Source organism: Carcharodon carcharias, chromosome 33, assembly GCF_017639515.1.
Source record: "Carcharodon carcharias isolate sCarCar2 chromosome 33, sCarCar2.pri, whole genome shotgun sequence".
NCBI lineage: Eukaryota > Metazoa > Chordata > Chondrichthyes > Lamniformes > Lamnidae > Carcharodon > Carcharodon carcharias.
Window position 1 is genome coordinate 15,327,834 of NC_054499.1, and position 20,943 is coordinate 15,348,776.

The following is a 20,943-nucleotide window of genomic DNA, read 5'->3' on the forward strand; positions in this document are numbered from 1 at the left end:
GTGTGGAAGGTGGGAGATGGGGGGTGGGGAAGGTGGGAGACGGGGGGTGGGGAAGGTGGGAGATGGGGGAGGGGGAAGGTGGGAGACGGGGGGTGTGGAAGGTGGGAGATGGGGGGTTGGGGAAGGTGGGAGACGGGGGGTGGGGAAGGTGGGAGACGGGGGGTTGGGGAAGGTGGGAGACGGGGGGTGTGGAAGGTGGGAGATGGGGGCTGCTGGAAGGTGGGAGATGGGGGCTGCTGGAAGGTGGGAGACGGGGGGTGGGGAAGGTGGGAGACGGGGGGTGGGGAAGGTGGGAGACGGGGGGGGGCGTGGAAGGTGGGAGACGGGGGTTGGGGAAGGTGGGAGACAGGGGGGTGGGGAAGGTGGGAGATGGGGGGTGGGGAAGGTGGGAGATGGGGGGTTGGGGAAGGTGGGAGATGGGGGGTGGGGAAGGTGGGAGACGGGGGGGTGGGGAAGGTGGGAGACGGGGGGGTGGGGAGGGTGGGAGACGGGGGGTGTGGAAGGTGGGAGATGGGGGGTGTGGAAGGTGGGAGATGGGGGGTGTGGAAGGTGGGAGATGGGGGGTGTGGAAGGTGGGAGATGGGGGGTGTGGAAGGTGGGAGACGGGGGGTGTGGAAGGTGGGAGACGGGGGGTGGGGAAGGTGGGAGATGTTGGGGTCTGGAAGCACTCTGGCCGGGATTTTCCGGCCTCGGTCATCAGGTCAGGAATATTCAGAGAGCCGGTGGATTTGAACAGCTCTCCAAATTGTCCCATCCTGCCCGCGGCAGTGCCCACCAGTGTCAGGGCTGGAAAATCCCGGCCTCTGTCTCCGATGTCAAAGCGCCACTTCAAACTACCAAGCCCGGGCGCTCATCCAAGTGGGGAGTATTCCATCACACTCCTGACCTGTGCCTTGTAGATGGTGGGCAGGCTTTGGGGAGTCAGGAGGTGAGTTACTCACTGCAGGATTCCCAGCCTCTGACCTGCTCTTGTAGCCACAGGATTTATATGGCTGGTCCAGTTCAGTTTCTGGTTAATGGTAACCCCCGGGGTGTTGATATTGGGGGATTCAGTGATATCAAACGGTGGGTATGTCCTGTTAAAGGCACAGTGAAAGCTCGGACAGTGAAGTTAACTGGCAGGATACACAGGGCAATCCCCGTGGACCCGATTCAACCTTCCACAAAACGCAGAAGGAGGATTTGTGGGAAAGGGCGGTGAGGTTACCACATAGCGAGCTGGGCGAAAGGGAGATCTTCAATCAATATTAAAAAAAAGAAAATCAGCTAGGACCACATCCGACAGATGGGGAAACGTGTGGAGATGACTTGCGAGGGTGAAACTGGTTAAATTGGGATGCCGGTGTGAGTGTGCAGTAGTGTTTTTTTTTAAACGGGTGAACTCACTGACGTTTAGTGCAGCCGCTGTAAAGAACGGGTCCCAGACACGGTCAAATTACCTGACAAACAGCCCGACGTGAAATGGCACATACGCCATAGAGAAAGGGACTTTAAGACAATGAATGAATTTCAGAGTTAAGGAGGTTTTGCTACGGTTGTGAGAGAGCACGTCCGGAGCACCGTGCGCAAGTTGTGGTCTCCTTACTGAAGGACGGACATAATTGCATTGGGAGCAGCTCTGAGAAGGTTCACTGGACTGATTCCCGTGGCGAAAGGGTTATCCAGTGAAGAAAGTTTGGGCAGGTTGGGCCTGTGCCCATTGGAGTTTAAGAAGAACGAGAGGTGGATCGTAATGAGACATATAACGATCCTGAGGGGAACCGACAGGGTGGACATTGAGAGGATGTTTCCCCCTCGTGGGGGAGAATTGAGAACAAGGGGCGGGGGGGAGGGTCACAGTTTTAAAGTGAAGGGTCTCCCATTTAAGATGGGGTTGAGGAGACATATTTCCTCTCAGAGGGTGGTTATTCTGTGGAATTCTCTTCCCCAGAGCAGTGGATGCAGGGTCAGCCAATATTTTTGAGGCTGAGTTAGATAGATTTCTTTGATAGACAGGGGAGTCGAAAGGTGATAAGAGGGGTAGACAGGAAAGTAGAGCTGAGGCTGTAACTGGATGAGCCAAGAGGCTATCAAATGGCGGAGCAGGTTCAAGGCACCGAATGGCCTACTCCTGCTCCTAATTCTTCAGTTTGTGTTTGCCTGTTTTGTAAGATGGAGTCGGGGAGGGGGTTAAATTACAAGTAAAGGGAATTTTGCTTTGGGAAAATTGAAGGCTAAGGAGAAACGATACTTAATAAGGATAATTCACAAGATGGTTTTTAAATCCATGCTTACTCTGTGGCTTTAACTGAATGTACGTCTCCGCTAACAGCCTAGAAACTAACAGCACTCCTTCAAAGTAATCAAGAAATTAGGCAAACGCTTGTACTTTAGAAATAACAATGCTAGCATAAAATTAGTTGAGAGGAGTCCATAAGACAGAGGAGCAGAAGTAGGCCATTCGGCCCATCGAGTCTGCTCCGCCATTCAATGAGGTCATGGCTGATCTGATAATCCTCAACTCCACTTTCCTGCCTTTTCTCCATAACCCTTGATTCCCTGACTGATTAAAAATCTGTCTATCTCAGCCTTGAATATACCCAGTCTCTACAGCCCTCTGCGGTAAAGAATTCCACAGATTCACTACCCTCTGAGAGAAAGAAATTCCTCCTCATCTCTGTTTTAAATGGGTGACCCCCTCACTTTGAGATTATGCCCTCTGGTCCTAGACTCTCCCACAAGGGGAAACAACCTCTCAGCATCTACCCTGTCAAGCTGCGCCCCCCCATCAAAGGGTGCAGGGTGTTGGGGGGGGGGGTGGGTGGCGAGCTGTAAGAAATAGGGGCATTTAAGAAATGATTTTTTTTTTAAGAATTGTATGGCACTCTCATGGTGCTAACTGGCACAGTATTTAATTCTCTCTCTCTCTCTCTCTCAAAAAAACAAACAGTTCTGAGGACTCGGGGACCAAGACAAGGTAGAGATAAAGGTCTTAAAGATTGCGCTCCCCACATCGAGGTCTCTAGGCTCTACAAACGTCCCTGAACCAATAGCAGAGAGCCTTCTGGTGCCCTATGAGACTTTAAGCCAGAGGGTGACGAACAGGTGGGGTGGAGGTGACCCCCCTGACATTTTGGGTACCTGTCCCGTATCCATTCGTCAGAAGGGTTTGAACAGGGGACCAAGCTCCCAGCCCCCGGGAAATGGAGTATGTATAATTTTTTGGTCCATTCGTGGGATTTGGGCGCCGCATTTATTGCCCTTCCCTGATTGCCCCTTGAGACCTGAGTGGGCTCGGCTTGGCCACTTCAGAGGGTACTTGAGAATCAACCACATCGCTGTGGCCCTGAGTTGACATGTAGGCCAGACCGGCTAAGGACGGGCAGATTTCCCTCCCTAGAGTGAATCAGATGGGGTTTTTACAACAATCGACAATAGTTTCGTGGTCATCGTTAGACTTTTAATTCTAGGTTTTTAAAAAAAAAAAATTGGATTTAAAATTTCACCACCTGCTGTGGTGGGATTCGAACCCAGAGGTCCCCAGAGAATTGTAGACTCATAGATGTTTACAGCACAGAAGGAGGCCGTTCGGCCCATCGTGTCTGCGCCGGCAACAAAGATTTGACTGCACTAATCCCATTGTCCAGCACTTGGCCCATCGCCCTGGACGCTACAGCAACGCAAGTGAACATCTAAATACTTCTTAAATGTTACGAGAGTTTCTGACTCAACCACCCTTTCAGGCAGAGAGTTCCAGACTCCCATCACCTTCTGGGTGAAAAAATTTCTCCTCAACTCCCCTCTTAGCCTTCCACCTCTTACCTTAAATCTATTACCTTAAATCTATGCCCCCTGGTTTTTGACCCCTCTACTAATGGAAAAAAAAGTGCCTTCCTATCGACCCTATCTATGCCCCTCATATTATTATACACCTCTATCAGGTCCCCTGGGTCTCTGGAGTACTAGCCCAGTGACAATCCCACTAGGCCACCACCTCCCCTCTGGGTGCTTGGGGAGGGGGGAAAGGGAGGAAATGGGGGAGAGGGGAGAGGGGAAAGGGGGAAGGGGGAAGTGGGGAGGGGGGGAAGGAGGAGGGAGGAAAGGGGGAAAGGGGAGGGGGAAGGGGGAAGGGAAGGGTAAGTGGGGAAGGGGGGAAGTGGGAAAGGGGTGAAAGGGGGGAGGGGGGGAAGGGGGGAAGGGGAAGGGGGAAGTGGGGAGGGGTGGAAGTGGGGAAAGGGGTAAGGGGGGCAAGTGGGTAAGGGGGGCAAGTGGGTAAGGGGGGAAGGAGGGTAAGGGGGGAAGGGGGGGAGGGGGGGAAGTGGGGAAGTGGGGGAAGTGGGGAAGGGGGGACAGCTGCCTTCTTCAGATGGAAGGTGTGCCAGGAAAAAGCGAGTCACGGGTTGCTTCTTAATAAACTACCTTCAAGTGACTTACGAATACTCGACTGACACTTAGGTACCTGGTGGCTCCTGAATCCTAAATCGGACACAAAACATCAGTGATCTTAACCTGGGCTCAGGGCTCTTACCTCTGTGAATATATTGTATTGGTGTTAATGGGCGGGGGTACAAGGTGGCGGGTAAGAGGGACCGGCGAGGGAGCTGGGTGGTGCTGGTGGCTGGGGGGTTGTGCTGGGACCAGGGGTGGGGTAAAGGTGGCGTGGCGAGCCAGGAGGGGAGCTGGGAGGGGGCTGCGGGGAAGGGCAAGGGTGCCGGGTGGTGGTGGGTGGGGTAGAAGGCGTGTGGGAGCTGGGGGGTGGGGGGGGGTGGTGGAGAAGAGGGTGCCAAGGCAGCACAGCGGGGGAGCAGGGGGCAGAGTGCCTTCAGTCAGCTCTGAGGCCTTCGGGGGCGGGTTGTACACTCTGTCACATCCCCCCCTCCCCCTCGCTCCTGCATTGGAGCAGGGAGCTCATTAGGCGCTATAGAAATGCAAAGCTGGTAATCTTTTCTTGCCCCAGCTGGGGTAGACTGGGCAGAGCGAGGGGGCTCGATGTTTACCTGTGTCCTCCTGTTCGGTTTCACACAGTCTGCCGGTGAATCCAGACGGACAGACACACGTGAAGTCCTGTCCCGAGGGTTGGCAGCTTCCTCCATTCTGACACAAAGAGTTCAGGCATGGTCCATCTGGGTGAGAGGAGATAGAGAGAGAGAGAGAGAGAGAGAGAGAGAGAGAGAGAGAGATTAGTGAGAACTGGTGAAGGAATGGCCTCCATCTTCATTCAGGCAACACGATTGTGCCCCCCCCACCGGTTAGGGTTAAACACACACAGTAGGAGGGGGAGGTGGGAAGGATGTGAGGGAGCAGGGGGTTGGGGGTGTGCTGGTGGCGTGAGGGAGTGGGTGGGGGCAGAGGGCTTGAGCGAGCCGAGGGTGGGGTGGGGGGGGGCGTGGTGGCTGGGCTTGGTGGAGGGGGGTGCCTGAGCGAGTTGGGGGGCGGGCAGAGAGACTGAGTGAGCTGGAGGGGGCGAGGGGCAGAGAGACTGAGCGAGCTGGTGGGGGGTTGGGGGCTGGTGAATGTGATGGGGGAGCAGGGGGCAGAGTGCCTTCAGTCAGCTCTGAGGCCTTCGGGCGGGGGGGCCACGGTGTACACTCTGTCACATCCCCCCCTCCCCCTCACTCCTGCATTGGAGCAGGGAGCTATATTAGGCGCTATAGAAATGCAAAGCTGCTAATCTTTTCTTGCTCCAGCTGGGGTAGACTGGGCAGAGCGAGGGGGCTCGATGTTTACCTGTGTCCTCCTGTTCGGTTTCACACAGTCTGCCGGTGAATCCAGACGGACAGATACACGTGAAGTCCTGTCCCGAGGGTTGGCAGCTTCCTCCATTCTGACACGAAGAGTTCAGGCATGGTCCATCTGGGTGAGAGGAGATAGAGAGAGAGAGAGAGAGAGAGAGAGAGAGAGAGAGAGAGAGAGATTAGTGAGAACTGGTGAAGGAATGGCCTCCATCTTCATTCAGGCAACACGATTGTGCCCCCCCCCGCCACCGGTTAGGGTTAAACACACACAGTAGGAGGGGGAGGTGGGAAGGATGTGAGGGAGCAGGGGGTTGGGGGTGTGCTGGTGGCGTGAGGGAGTGGGTGGGGGCAGAGAGACTGAGCGAGCTGGGGGGGTGGGTGAGGGGCAGAGAGACTGAGCGAGCTGGGAGGGTGGGTGAGGGGCAGAGAGACTGAGCGAGCTGGGAGGGTGGGTGAGGGGCAGAGAGACTGAGCGAGCTGGTGGGGGTGAGGGGCAGAGAGACTGAGCGAGCTGGGGGGGTGGGTGAGGGGCAGAGAGACTGAGCAAGCTGGTGGGGGTGAGGGGCAGAGAGACTGAGCGAGCTGGGGGGGTGGATGAGGGGCAGAGAGACTGAGCGAGCTGGGGGGGTGGGTGAGGGGCAGAGAGACTGAGCGAGCTGGGGGGGTGGGTGAGGGGCAGAGAGACTGAGCGAGCTGGGGGGGTGGGTGAGGGGCAGAGAGACTGAGCGAGCTGGGGGGGTGGGTGAGGGGCAGAGAGACTGAGCGAGCTGGGGGGGTGGGTGAGGGGCAGAGAGACTGAGCGAGCTGGGGGGGTGGGTGAGGGGCAGAGAGACTGAGCGAACTGGGGGGGTTGGGGGCTGGTGAATGTCATGGGGGAGCAGGGGGCAGAGTGCCTTCAGTCAGCTCTGAGGCCTTCGGGTGGGGGGGGGGGGTTGCGGGGGGGTGGGGCGCGGTGTACACTCTGTCACATCCCCCCCTCCCCCTCAATCCTGCATTGGAACAGGGAGCTATATTAGGCGCTATAGAAATGCAAAGCTGCTAATCTTTTCTTGCCCCAGCTGGGGTAGACCGGGCAGAGCGAGGGGGCTCGATGTTTACCTGTGCTGTCCTGTTCGGTTTCACACAGTCTGCCGGTGAATCCAGGTGGACAGACACACGTGAAGTCCTGTCCCGAGGGTTGGCAGCTTCCTCCATTCTGACACGAAGAGTTCAGGCATGGTCCATCTGGGTGAGAGGAGATAGAGAGAGAGAGAGAGAGAGAGAGAGAGAGAGATTAGTGAGAACTGGTGAAGGAATGGCCTTCGTCTTCATTCACTCAACCCCGGTTTTCCCCGTTTCCCCTATCAGGGTTAGATAGGGAGTAAATTCCCTCTGTCCCCATCAAACACTCCCAGGGCAGGTACAGCACGGGGTTAGATACAGAGTAAAGCTCCCTCTACAATGTCCCCATCAAACACTCCCAGGACAGGTACAGCACGGGGTTAGATACAGAGTAAAGCTCCCTCTACACTGTCCCCATCAAACACTCCCAGGACAGGTACAGCACGGGGTTAGATACAGAGTAAATCTCCCTCTACACTGTCCCCATCAATCACTCCCAGGACAGTGTGTGACTCAGTGACCCTCCGTTTGCCATTTCTGTTCCTCCCTCCCCCATCTTCCTTGGCTGGCCCTGAGCTTGGCAGTGATGCCCTCCTCCCCACCCCCACCCCCCACCCCATGCCACCTCCCTCCACACCAACTCTCCCTTACCTGCGAAGCAGCCCAGGGTGTCGTTGTAGATGGCACAGAGCTGGCCAGTTTCACAGCGGCTGGGTTCACACTGCACACTCTGGGTGTTGCTGCACACGCAGCCCTGCTCACACTCACTCAAGAAGAAGCGTTCGTGTAACTGCAGAGGGAAACACGCAGGGAACACCAGTTAGACTGGTTCTCAGGAACAGGGATTATTCCCAACAGAAACCGGGGAATGGCGGGGTTGGGGGGGGCGGTTAAAGGGTGGGGGGGGCGGTGGAGCCAGTACCAGGGGAGTTCCCCGAAATTGACACCAGAGGAACCCCTCAAAGCGACGCCCCATGTGACCTTGAAACTGACATTGGGGGTGACCTTGAAACCAACACTGGAGGTTTGCGGTGGTGGGGGTGGGGGGAGGTTGTGGTTTGTGGAGAGAGATCTTGTATTCAACACCTTGGGGAGTCCCTGCAACCAACACTGTGGGAGACCCTCTAAACCAAGACTGGGGAGGAGATCTTGAAACTGACATGGGGGTGGGGGAACCTTGAAACTGACATCGGGGGGAGTGGGGGGGGGGGGGGTGCCATTGGGGAGGGGTGGAGAGCTTGAAACTGACACTTGGTGGGTTGGTTTGGGGCAACCAGAGCTTGAAATCAACACTGGGGGTAGGGGAGGCCATGAAACTGACATGGGGGGGGGGACCTTGAAACCTTAATGGGGGAGGGAGGGGTGGAGAGCTTGAAACCGACACTTGCAGGGCGGAGGAAGAGCTTGAAACCGACATTATGGGGGGGGAGGTAGGGGAGACCTTGAAACCAACATGGGGGTGGTGGTGGGGGGGGGGGGGGGCGGGCGGGGAGTGGTGGAGGAAGCCGACAGTGGGATGGGGGAGGTCTTGAAACTGACATGGGGGGGGAATGCGGGGAAAACCTTGAAACTGACACGAGGGGAGATCCTGAGACCGACGCTATGGGGTGGGGCCCTAAATCAGCCAGGACCCCTGCCCGCAGACCACTCCCCACAGGCTGGAAACGGCACGTGGGCGCTGCGACGCCTCCCACAGTTGGATAGTCTGCCGGCCGGCCATTGCCCGCTGCCCAAGCTGGCAGGGTTGAAGCCGTACCCCAGCGCGGGTCAGTGCCGTCGGGTGAGGTGAAGCGAGGGCGGGGTACGGAAACCTGGCTGAGGGCACAGCTTAGCTTGTTGATGGGTCAGCTCAGAGGGCAGTGAGAGTCGGGGTCGGGGGTGTGTGGGCTGGGGGGGTGGGGTGGTGGGGGGTGGGCGGTGGTGGTTGGGGTGCGTGCAGCGCGGGGCTGGTGTGACTCACAGGCGCTAGTGAAGGCTGCCAGGCTGGCACCCAGCAGCTGTCATGCCACTCCGTAGAAGTCACGGCCGCGAAACAGGCCATTCCGCCCATCGGTTCCGTGCCAGCTCTTCGAAGCGCTGTCCGATTCGTCCCTCATGCTCTTTCCCCGCACCCCTTCCAATTTTCCCCTTCAAGGTCTTATCCAGTCCCCCCTTCAAGATTTTATTGAATTCAGTCTCGCAAGTTGTCTCGACGGGACTCGAACTCGCGGCCTCAATATCATCCCCCCACCCCCCCCACCACCAACTGCGAGTGCAGCATATACCCCAGTGGGATGAGCACCGCCAGCGACGGGTCTCTAGTTGGGGTGGGGGGGGGTGGTGGGGGAGGGAGGGTTCTCTGACCGGCCCCCGCGGGACACTGACCTCGTAATACTTGCTGTGGAAGGTGCAGCCGCACTGGTTGAATGGCACGCACTCGGTGCCGCTCAGGACAAACCCTGTGTTGCATGCGCATCCTTCCAGACAGGAGGAGGTGCACCTGGAGGGCGCGGAGAGGTCAGCACAGGTAGCGGGACAGGCAGACGTGCAGGTCTTGTGCGCACTGTTCGGCGGACATTGGATACCTGTGTGTGTGTGAGGGAGAGAGAGAGAGAGAGAGAGGGGGTCATATACCAGCTCTGACCTGTGATTAACATTCCATCGTTAAAAATCCACAGCTTTAAGAAAAATTTGCATTTATATAGCACCTTTCACGGCCTCAGAACACCCCGAGGCCTTGGGGAGAAAACCTGTGACACCCTGGGGTACCGAGAGTGTGCTGCACTGTCAGAGGTGCTGTCTTTCAGACGTTAAACCGAGGGCTCCCGTTTGCTTTCTCGGTTGCACTGTAAAATATCCCACTGCTAGTCTAGTAAGAGGAGTTCTCACCAGTGACCTGGCCCATGTTTATCCCAGTAAAATAGATTATTGGGTCATTAATGCAGTTTGTGGGATCTCACTGTGCACAAATTGCCTGCTGCATCATATTATAACAGTGACTGCATTTTAAAAGTGCTTCGCTGGTTGTAAAGCACTTTGGGAAGTCCTGAGGTTGTGAAAGGCACTATATCAATGCAAGTATTTTCTTTTACTGTGTTAGATTAACCAAGTCAATTAACCTAAATGATACAGGTTCAACCACCATGGATAAATTATTTCCTTCATTTGATTACTATCAACAAGCAGGTCTATATACTTACCAGTAGGATAACCATTGGGGTCTATGAACGATTAACCAATGCGGGCAATTTCTCTGCAGGGAGTGCGAGAGTTACTGAAGGTGAGCTTAATTATACCCCTAAATGGTCATGTCAGATGACTTGTTCTGAACCTATCAATTCTGAGATTGTTATCAAGGGATCTCTGTGTGACAGAGGCTACAACATAGAAGGCACGACCCACATTCTCACTGCAGTGCAGGTGACGCTTGTGTGGAAGGTGAGATGCGGTTTTGCCGGGTTTTACAAGCATCTCACCTCGAGAGAATGGTGCCATCTGAAAGTCGGACAATCTTGGCTCCAAACTAACTAGCATCACCCAGGCAAGGCTTGACCGTTACGGGTGTTGGTGGTGGGTCAGTTGCCAGGGGAACGCGAGGGGACCAAGGACATCAGGAGTGAAATCAGGAAGCACTCTCTCCCCACCCCCAACCCCCCATCACCGCTCGCCCTCCCCCAAGGCCAGTCCCTCAGGGGCCACTGAGGCGAGGGGTCGGCGTGAGGCGAGGGGTCGGTTTGAGGTGAGAGGTCAGTGTGAGGAGAGAGGTCAGTGTGAGGTGGACGGTCAGTCGCTCCGCTTACCGCAGCCAGTTTGCCTTCTCCAGTTGTCCAGTCTCACTCCCTGTTCCTGGCAGCTCTGGGTGTAGGTCTCGAAGCTCTCACACAGAAGTTGGCTGTCGTTGTAGATCGCGCACAGGTCAAACAAGCAGTCCCTGCCGGGAGGGGTGGACAGAGAAATTGGTCAGAGTCCGTCCGCCCTGACCAGCTCCTCACACACACGGCCCGGCCCTCGGACTCGGGCTTCTAACCTCCAAATCCGGCCCACTTCGGCCAAGGCTGCGGCCCCTCCCTCTCCCCTCACCCCCACTCCCCCTTCCCCCCCCCACTCACCCCCACTCCCCCTCCCCCTCCACCTCCCCCTACTCCCTCTCCCCTTCCCCTCTCACCCCCACTCCCCCTTCCCCCCACTCACCCCCACTCCCCCTCCCCCTCCACCTCCCCCTACTCCCTCTCCCTTCCCCTCTCACCCCCCACTCCCCCTTCCCCCCACTCACCCCCACTCCCCCTCTCACCCCCACTCCCCCTTCCCCCCACTCACCCCCACTCCCCCTCTCACCCCCACTCCCCCTTCCCCCCACTCACCCCCACTCCCCCTTCCCCCCACTCACCCCCACTCCCCCTCCACCCCCCCTCTCACCCCCACTCCCCCTTCCCCCCACTCACCCCCACTCCCCCTCCACCTCCCCCTACTCCCTCTCCCCTTCCCCTCTCACCCCCACTCCCCCTTCCCCCCCCCACTCACCCCCACTCCCCCTCCACCTCCCCCTACTCCCTCTCCCCTTCCCCTCTCACCCCCACTCCCCCTTCCCCCCACTCACCCCCACTCCCCCTCCCCCTCCACCTCCCCCTACTCCCTCTCCATCTCCCCTCCCCCCCACCCCACCCCCTCCCTCTCCCCCTCACGCTCCCCCTCGCCCTCACCATAACTCCCCTCCCCCACCCCCTCACCCCCACCCCCTCCCCATCCTCCATCCCTTCCCTCTCATTCCTCCCCCCTCCTCTCTCCCTCTCTCCCTCTCATCCCTCCCCTCCCCCTCCCTTCCCCTCCCCCAGCCCCACTCCTCCCCTCCCCTCAGAGGGGCTGAGCAGGCACTTACTCCTGGAAGGTGGTGGGGTCCACTGTGGAATGGCAGCTGCTAAAAGGCCCCCTGGGGTTGGACAGGGCTCCGCAGTAATGGCTGCTGTTCATCAGAGCGAGCTGCTGGGGAGAGCACAGATCGGAGGTGGATCCCGAATCCAGGTCACCCACCTCCCGCCTGGTGGGAAACGGAAGACAAGACAAGGTCAGAGGTGAACGTCAGTGCCCCCATCGCCCCCCAGCACCCCGCAGCGTTTCCCCCCAACCCCCCATCGCCCCCCCCTTCCGTCTTCGGCAGCAATGTTCTTGCCCTTCTCTCCCGCTCGCCCAGGTCGGTGACTCTCCCTGAGGGGAGGGTGGTATGGGTCCCGAGGGTAACTACAAACCCCCTCCAGGACCTCACTCCACCCGACAATTGGACACTCTTCATGTGAGAGTCCTGAGGGGTCGCTGGGCTGAGGGGGGTCGCTGGGCTGAGGGGGGTCGCTGGGCTGAGGGGGGTCGCTGGGCTGAGGGGGGTCGCTGGGCTGGCAGGGGCAGCAAAATAGGGAACGGGCGGTCCCCCTGGTCATTCTCCTTCCTCCACCATCAAAATGGGGTCACAACCTGGAGACGGATTTGCGGACTGGTTTCGACCAACTTTAGCGCAGGGGCACTAATGTCAAGATGCACCTCAGCTGAGTTAAGATGACTTGGTGCAGACTGGGCCTCGGGATGTGGGCATCGCTGGCTGGGCCCAGCATTTATTGCCCATCCCTAATTGCCCCTTGAGAAGTTGGTGGTGAGCTGCCTTCTTGAGCCGCTGCAGTCCCTGTGGTGTAGGTACGCCCACCGTGCTGTTAGGGAGGGAGTTCCAGGATTTTGACCCAGCGACAGTGAAGGAATGGCCGATATATTTCCAAGTCAGGATGGTGAGTGACTCGGAGGGGAACTTCCAGGTGGTGGTGTTCCCATGTGTCTGCTGCCCTTGTCCTTCTAGATGGTAGTGGTCATGGGTTTGGAAGGTGCTGTCTAAGGAGCCTTGGTGAGTTGCTGCAGTACATCTTGTAGATGGTACACACGCTGCTGCTACTGTGTGTCAGTGGTGGAGGGAGTGAATGTTTGTGGATGGGGTGCCAATCAAGCGGGGCTGCTTTGTCCTGGATGGTGTTGAGCTTCTTGAGTGTTGTGGGAGCTGCACTCATCCAGGCAAGTGGGGAGTATTCCATCACACTCCTGACTTGTGCCTTGTAGATGGGGGACAGACTTTGGGGAGTCAGGAGGTGAGTTACTCACTGCAGGATTCCCAGCCTCTGACCTGCTCTTGTAGCCTCGGTATTTATATGGCTGGTCCAGTTCAGTTTCTGGTCAATGGTAACCCCCGGGATGTTGATAGTGGGGGATTCAGTGATGGGAATGTCATTGAACGTCAAGGGGAGCTGGTTGGATTCTGTCTCTCTCTCTCTCTCTCTCTGTCTCGTTGGCGGTGTTTGGTCGGGTACCTCCCCTGTTGATGTCAAGATCTGAGCGCAGCCTGACTTACTTGTGCAGCCCTGGTGCCTCTGCTTCGCCGAGCCTCTCGTTTCTCGCCGGCACTCGCCAACTGTTGCCGAAGATTTTGACGCTTCTCACCACCGAACCATCAGGCTTCATAAGCTCATTGTCCCGGCGGCCGTCATAGTTCCCACAGAGGCCTCGCACGTGGTCTTGGTAAGGGCTCGGGAGGGTGATAACTGCGGGGCAGAGCAGAACAAGAACAGGGGTGACCTCCCGTGTAAGTGCCCGTGCCCTTTCTCCCCCTTCAGGCTGGACCATTCCAACCTTCTCCTGACCGGCCTTCCATCCCCCCAGCCGCTGGAAACCGGAGCTCATCCAAAACTCTGCAGCCCGCCCACGGACACCCCCACAACCCTCTCCCACCGTCCCCTCCCCCCCTCCCACCCCAGTCTCCTAAACCGCACCGAGTTCCCATTTGTCCACCGCTTCCCCAATCCTGTGCCCGCTCACCTACACTGGCTCATGGTTCGGTAACATTCATTCCCAACCCCAATTCCAAATCCCTCCATGACCTCACTACCCCCCCTCCCTATCCCTATCCCTATGATCTCCTCCAGACTCACTCCTCCACCCACCCACTCCGAGATCTCTGGGTTCCCAATCCTACATCAATGCAGCTTACTGTTGTTAAAGACATGGCACCACCTGAAGGACAGACATCTCTTCAATTTGACATCAGCCCCCTGACCTTGCTCGAGGTGGAAGGGTGGTTCGAGCGAGTGGAGGAGTTCCACACAGACCGGCACCCGGAGAGTGACAAGAGAGGAAAGGCCAGAGGAGCAGTGACATCTGATAAAATAGAACCAAAAGGAGCGAAAGCCTGGGTGCCAAAGGGGAGGAAGGGATAGGCCTTAAAAGAGGAAACCGACACTCCCCCCTGACAGTACGGAGCTCCCTCTGCACTCCCCCCTGACAGTACGGAGCTCCCTCTGCACTCCCCCCTGACAGTACGGAGCTCCCTCTACACTCCCCCCTGACAGTACGGAGCTCCGTATCGATTCCACTGTGACCCTCTCTCCCGGTGAAGTGTCTCTGCCATTACCTGCACGGCCTCGGCCATCAAAGTTCACGGCCAGTCCAAATTCCGTCTCCAGCTGAATTGACTTGGACTTCTGGTAAATCCTTAGCCCCTCTGTAGGCTCATATGGAGTCTGGACCCTGATGCCATCCACCTGAAATTGAGGGACAGATTCACATTACACCCCTCGCCTGGACAGAGTCGGAACTCGATGAATAATTGGAAAGTTGTATTGATAGATTGATTTACGTTCAGGGAGTGTATCATGGGATACGAAGCCAATGTGGGCGGATGGAGCTATTTTACAGATCAGACAATATCTCAGTGACTGATGGAACACGCTCAAGGGGCTGAATGGCCTCCTCCTGTTCCTATGTTTCTCCTAAACAATGAGACGAAAGGTGATTTTTAAACAAAGAGAAACTCCCCCTGTGAGTGTTGCTGGCTAGGCCAGCATTTATTGCCCATCCCTAACTGCCCTTGTTCAGAGGGTATTTTAAGAGTCAGCACTAACAGCAGACCTCTCTTCCCCAAAAGGCCTGTGGATGCTGAATCAGTTGTTTAATTTTAAAGCTGAGATTGGTCGATTTTTGTGAACCAGAGGTGAAGGGATATGGGGCAAAGGTGGGGTATATGGAATCAAGGAATAGAACAGCCACAATCTTTATTGCATGGGGTAATAGGTTCCAGGGGCTGAGTAGCCTCCACTCTTAGGTTGTCCTGATTCCCAGTGGGAAAGGGCTTCTTGACAGCTCCTCATTAGTATCCACCTGGTTGTCAAGGGGTGGCAGCTCAGTCTTCGCCTTGTGTGGGGGAGGGAGGGGGCCAGGACACAAAGAGGAGGTCAGCTCAAGTCATCGACTGAACTCACAGTGCAATAGCAAAGCTCACCGTGGCTTTGGGTGGGGGGGGGGGGGGGGGCCAAGAGAGAGTGCATCTTGTAGTGTGACACCACAGGAACTCACCAAGGCTCCTTCGGCAGCACCTTCCAAACCCACGACCGCTACCATCTAGAGGGACAAGGGCTGCTTGATCGAGGGCAGAGGCTATCGCAGGTTTTGGACGATGGAAGGGAACTTGAGGGTGGGATTTAACTCCATGGTTTAAACAAAGGAATCAATGTGTGGTCAGACACTTGACATTAAGATGAATTCTTGCAGGGCAGTTAAGTCCTGCCGATATAAACACCCAGGAAGACTCCAAAGGAGGGTCTGAAGAATGTTTTTTTTTTGAAGGGGCTCTCGAAGAACGAGAAGAGCTGTTTGCATACGTCGGCCATTGTTTGCTCGGTTCAGGCCGGCACTTGAAGCCAATTAGTGAGACGACCGAGAAACCCCCAGCGGGTCAAGGGGTGCCAGCGGCTGGCACTCACCACGAGACGGTGACGCTTCATCAGGGCGACAGAGTGGCCGAGGACATCCACGTAGACGGCTTCCAGGAAGGAGACCCGGCTGTAAAACCTCCTCCGCCAGTTCTTGCCCTCGATGTTGAAGGGCCGCAGGTCGCCGGGGGCGATGGTTTTGCTCAGGGTGTACGTGTAGCGGCCCTGGAAGTGGTGCCGGTAGCCGTCGAAGGTCTGGTAGTGGGGGTCACCGGTGATGCGGCAGGAGTGGAACACTGCGGAGGGGGGTGGGGGGAGGGGGGGGGAGAAGAAAGACATTAGCACAGCAAAGGAACGGAAGGAAGCTGCCAGTGCAGCTAGGCCTCGCTTATAGCTCAAAAACATAGATCACCATTCATGTATTAACACATCTTCTGTCTGCTGATACTTTACTGTACGGAGTTTGTCTGTCCATCATTTTACTATGGGCAGGTACTATTAGACATTGGCGCACTGGGGAGTGACCCCTACCTCTGGATTCAAGTCCCACTCTGGCACACCGAAGGTGCGTTTGTAACGTGATTATCGGCCTGTAAAGGTTTCCAGTGTGCATGGTGGTAAAGTCTCCTGGCCAGCCATACAGCAAACCACCCACTGCGGTACTTTACTGAGCAGAACACCTCCACAAGAGGGAGAGGCTGGCGGTCAGGAAGAGTGTGAGAGATGTTTTATATTCTTGTTGGTGTCACTTGGTTAGGCCACCATCCCTTGTTCAGGGGACATTTAAGCGTTAACCACATTGCTGTGGTCACATCTAGGCCAGGCCAGGTAAGAGCAGCAGATTTCCTTCTCTTAAGGGACATTAGTGATCCAGATGGGTTTTTTTAAACAACAATTGTCATCACCAGACCTAGATTTTTATTGAATTCAAATTTCACCATCTGCTGCCGTGGGATTCGAACCCAGGTCCCAGAGTTTTTACCCCCTGGGTCTCTGGAATACTAGTCCAGTGACAATACCACTACGCCACTGCCTCCCCAGTGTAGCTAGCATTCCCTCCATGTCTAACCGCACCCCCTCCCCAAAGCCCTCGAAGCAGCACAAACAGGGAAACCCATTGGAAAACCCACCGAAGCTACGAGGGGTAATTGTGGTGAGGGTAAACGTAAACAATTCGACCGATCGGCAACACCGACAGGAGGTATGCGGTGGCCAGGCTGCTTAGCCAACCCCTGTGAGCACCCGTTCTTATGTAGGGAGACATTTAAGTTGGGGATGGGGAGAGGGTGCAGGGGGAGGGAGGTTGGCTGGTCTCACAGTGGAAACGGTCACAATGAGAGCATCAGTGAAGACGCGTGTGAAACTGGGACTGTCTGCACCCTCCCCCCACCGCGCCCTCCCCCCACCGTGCCCACCAATCCCCTCCGCTCAAATGGGAGCAGGTTAGGGTTTCTACCCCCAACACCCACCCACCGCCCCCCCTGGCAAAACATTAGCCCCGAAGGACATCAAACCCAGGTTCGGGCACTCAGCGCCGCCACACGGTGTGACTGTCGCCCGGGCGCAGCAGCCGGATTTACTCCACGAAATGGTTAGCAACTCCGGCAGACTCGGGGGCAGGCGGAGAGCTTGGGGGACGCGAGGCACCTACCCTCGGTTTTGCATTGCCGGATCCCGTCGGTAATGGCGCAAGTCGTCCCCTGCCAGCACTTGAAGTCTTGGCACTGGTAAAAGCCGCTTCTCAAGCACCTGCACTGTTCCCTACAGCCGGGGGTCAGCCAGGATTCACCGACCTGCAAACAAGAGGAGGTGGGTAAGGTCGGGGTTTAAAGCTTGCGCCCCTGCCTTGCTGCACCCTGACGCAGGGCAGCGAGTAACGCTCACAGTAACAGCCCCTGTAGGTCACCGGTATCACTGCGGTGACACCCACCCCCCAATCCCACAGTAACGCCCCCTGTAGGTCACTGGTATCACTGCGGTGACACCCGCCCCCAATCCCACAGTAACTCCCCCTGTAGGTCACCGGTATCACTGCGGTGACACCCACCCCCCCAATCCCACAGTAACGCCCCCTGTAGGTCACCGGTATCACTGCGGTGACACCCAACCCCAATCCCACAGTAACGCCCCCTGTAGGTCACCGGTATCACTGCGGTGACACCCAACCCCAATCCCACAGCAGCACCCGCTGTACATCATCAGTATCACAAATCGCTGGCTCCCTGTGACACTGTTGGCCACCAGCCTGGGACCCGATGAATTATCGTGCTGATCCACAAAGGCTGCACATTATAGGGTGCTTCAGGCTACAAGAAGTGCTGCGCTGAATGATCTGAGGCAGGAAGCATCCCAGCAACGGAGAGCCGGTTGTGGAATACATCTCCCGGCTTTTTACAGTTGAAGTTGACCCTCTCCGGTAAGGCACGTTCTGTGGGTGAGGTCTCTCCCCCTGCCACCTCCTCATTCCCGATCCTGTCTCTCTTTCTCTCTCTCTCTCTCTCCACCCCCCCCACCCCCGCCGCCCCACCTCCCCCACCCCGACTTGGTGCTCACGTTGTGGTAGTTGTCGTTGGTGTCAAGGCAGCCGCAGTCCGTTAGCTTGACGCAGGCATTGTCACTCTGCACGTACCCCGGCTCACACTCGCAGGCCTCCACGCACGTCACCTGCCTCTCGCACTTGGCCGGCGCATAGATGTCGGCGCAGGTGGCCGGGCAGGGGCTGGCGCACGCCACGTAGCGGCTGTTGGGCGGGCAGGCCAGAGCTGAAAGAAAGATGGCAAAGTCAGACAGGGGCAAAGCTGAACGGTGCGGGGGTGGGGGGGGGGGTGGTTTGCGGGAGACAAGAGGCAAACCTGGGCCTCGCAAGCAGGTCCTGCTAAACCCCATTTCGGAAACTGCTCCGCCTGCGCTCGTACAGTGGCAGAGATTGGCAGTGGGCTGTTCGACCTTGAGAGGCATCGTCAGTCAGCTTGCTCCTCCCCCCCTTTCCCCTCCCCCCGCCCCCAGCTCCTGGTGACCCTCCTTCCTGGGGGATTTGACCCGGTAGTCATGACTGGTATTCACCCAGCCCTTTCCCAAAAAAACCTCAGGAAGGTCCAAGGTGTTTACAGCCAATGAGGTGCTTCTCGGTGCTGTCACTGCTGTAATGCAGGAAGCACGGCAACCAATTTGCACACAGCAAGCCCCCCAACCCCCCCACACAACCGGCACAAGTGATAAACGACCAGGCAATCTGGTCTAAGCGATGTGGATGGGGGATAAATGCTGGGCAGAACTCCACCCACCACCCACCCCATCCCAGATCTCACTCTCCTTCGAAATACTGACCCCCTGGGATCTTATTCATCCATTCGTGGGGTGGGGGGGGGGGGGCCTTGGTTTAAAGTCTCGTCTGAAAGACAGCACCTCCGACACTGCAGCACTCCCTCGGCACCGCGTCGGGAGTGCCGGCCTGGATGATTATGAGCCGGTGTGGGTGGGGGGAGGGGACTCCGGAACCTCCCTGCTCAGTGGGTGTGGAGGAGGTGTGGGGGGGTGGGGGGGGGGGGGGGGTGGCGCTGCCCAGTCAGCTAGGGTAACTCTCGGAGTGAGAGCGAGGGGGGGGTGCAGAGGGTGGTTTAGCCGGAAGGTAGAATTTGAGCGATGGGGGTGGGGGTGGAGAGGGGGACATGAGATCCCCGGAACCATTTTCGAAACGCTGAGCGGTGGCCGTCGGCAAGGGGAGAGGGTAGGGTGGGTCCTGGGATAGGAAGAACCGGGTTTGGGCTGAATGGCCTCCCCCACCCACCCCCCTCCCCCCCACTCCCCTACTCGAGCCAGTCGTCACTTACGACAGAAAGTGCTGTTCCTCCACTTGATGTCAACGCCCTCGCTCTTGCAGGTCTCCACATAGGACTGGATGTTGTCGCAGAGGGTGGAGTGCATGCCGGCGTACAGGCACATGTCGTGCACGCAGTTGAGGACGAAGGGCCTGGGGGGCACGTGCCCGCGGCAGGGCCGGTACTTGTCCGCCAGCAGCTCCTCGCAGAGGGCCACCATCTTCGGCAGCTCGCCCGGCCGACAGCTAAAGTTCAGATCCTCGCGATGGTCAGGCTGGCACCTGCGGGCAGAGGGGTGGGGGGGAGTCGTTAGGTAACGGGTCATCGCGTTCGGTCTATTTATAACAACAACTAGCGCCTCTAACGTGGTAACGATGTCTCCCAGATACATCGTGGGGCCAAAATAATTCAGCCGCGCGAGGAGATAAACTTCAGGCTGATTCGGACAAGCCGAGCGAGTGGGCCAAGGCGTGGCGGATGCAGTCGAATGTGGATAAATGTGAGGTTATCTGCTTTAGCAGCAAAAACAGGAAGGCAGATTATTATCTGAATGGCTATAAATCGAGAAGGGGGGACGGCAAAGAGACCTGGGTGTCCTTGTACACCAATCACTGAAGGTAAGCATGCAGGTGCAGCAGGCGGTAAAGAAGGCAAATGATATGTTGGCCTTCATAGCCAGAGGATTCGAGTACAAGAACAGGGATATCTTGCTGCAATTGTACAGGGTCTTAGTGAGAGCACACCTGGAATATTGTGTGCAGTTTTGGTCTCCTTACATGAGGAAGGATGTACTTGCTATAGAGGGAGCGCAGCGAAGGTTTACCCGACTGATTCCTGGGATGGCGGGACTGACATATGAGGAGAGATTGAATTGGTTAGGATTATATTCGCTGGAGTTCAGGAGAATGAGGGGGGATCTCATAGAAACCTATAAAATTCTAACAGGATGAGACAGGGTAGATGCAGGAAGGATGTTCCTGATGGTGGGGGGAGTCCAGAACCAGGGGTCACAGTCTGAGGATATGGGGTAGACCATTTAGGACTGAGATGAGGAGAAATTTCTTCACCCAGAGAGTGGTGAGCCTGTGGAATTCGTTACCACAGAAAGTAGTTGAGACCAAACATTGTGTGTTTTCAAGAAGGAGTTAGATGTAGCTCTTGGGGCGAAAGGGATCAAAGGGTATGGGGAGAAAGTGGGAGCAGGCTATTGAGTTGGATGATCAGCCATGATCATGATGAATGGTGGAGCAGGCTCGAAGGGCCGAATGGCCTCCTCCTGCTCCTAGTTTCTATGTTTCTAACTGGGACAGGTGACCGAGAGCTTGGTCAATGGAGTAGTTCTGAAGGGGCATTTTTCTTCATGGGATATGGGCGTCCCTAATTGCCCTCGAACTGAGAGGGCTTGCCAAGCCATTTCAGAGGGGCAGTTAAGAGTCAACCACATCATTGTGGGCCTGGAAACCCATGTAGGCCAGACTGGGTAAGTAGGGCAGATTTCCTTCCCTAAAGGGGGGCATTAGTGAACCAGGTGAGTGTTTACGACAATCGATGATAGTTTCGAGGTCACCATCACTAATTAATTGAGTTTAAATTCCACCA

The 20,943-nt window shown here is 56.8% G+C and overlaps 1 protein-coding gene across 2 annotated transcripts in view; it reads right to left on the bottom strand.

Annotated features, from left to right (window-relative positions):
* Positions 1-20,943, bottom strand: part of LOC121272262 (IgGFc-binding protein-like) — an 85,767-nt gene that overhangs the window by 10,729 nt on the left and 54,095 nt on the right. The window contains exons 31-43 of one of the 2 annotated variants that reach the window (XM_041178802.1): positions 19,357-19,625; positions 18,080-18,288; positions 17,178-17,319; positions 15,578-15,822; positions 14,230-14,359; positions 13,174-13,363; positions 11,671-11,829; positions 10,595-10,725; positions 9,180-9,379; positions 7,467-7,605; positions 6,813-6,938; positions 5,707-5,832; positions 4,977-5,102 (exon numbers count right to left, since the gene is read on the bottom strand). In XM_041178802.1, coding sequence (XP_041034736.1) covers positions 4,977-5,102; positions 5,707-5,832; positions 6,813-6,938; positions 7,467-7,605; positions 9,180-9,379; positions 10,595-10,725; positions 11,671-11,829; positions 13,174-13,363; positions 14,230-14,359; positions 15,578-15,822; positions 17,178-17,319; positions 18,080-18,288; positions 19,357-19,625 — 2,192 coding nt within the window. The remainder of the gene's footprint in view (positions 1-4,976; positions 5,103-5,706; positions 5,833-6,812; positions 6,939-7,466; positions 7,606-9,179; positions 9,380-10,594; positions 10,726-11,670; positions 11,830-13,173; positions 13,364-14,229; positions 14,360-15,577; positions 15,823-17,177; positions 17,320-18,079; positions 18,289-19,356; positions 19,626-20,943) is intronic. The other variant, XM_041178803.1, reaches the window with a different exon arrangement.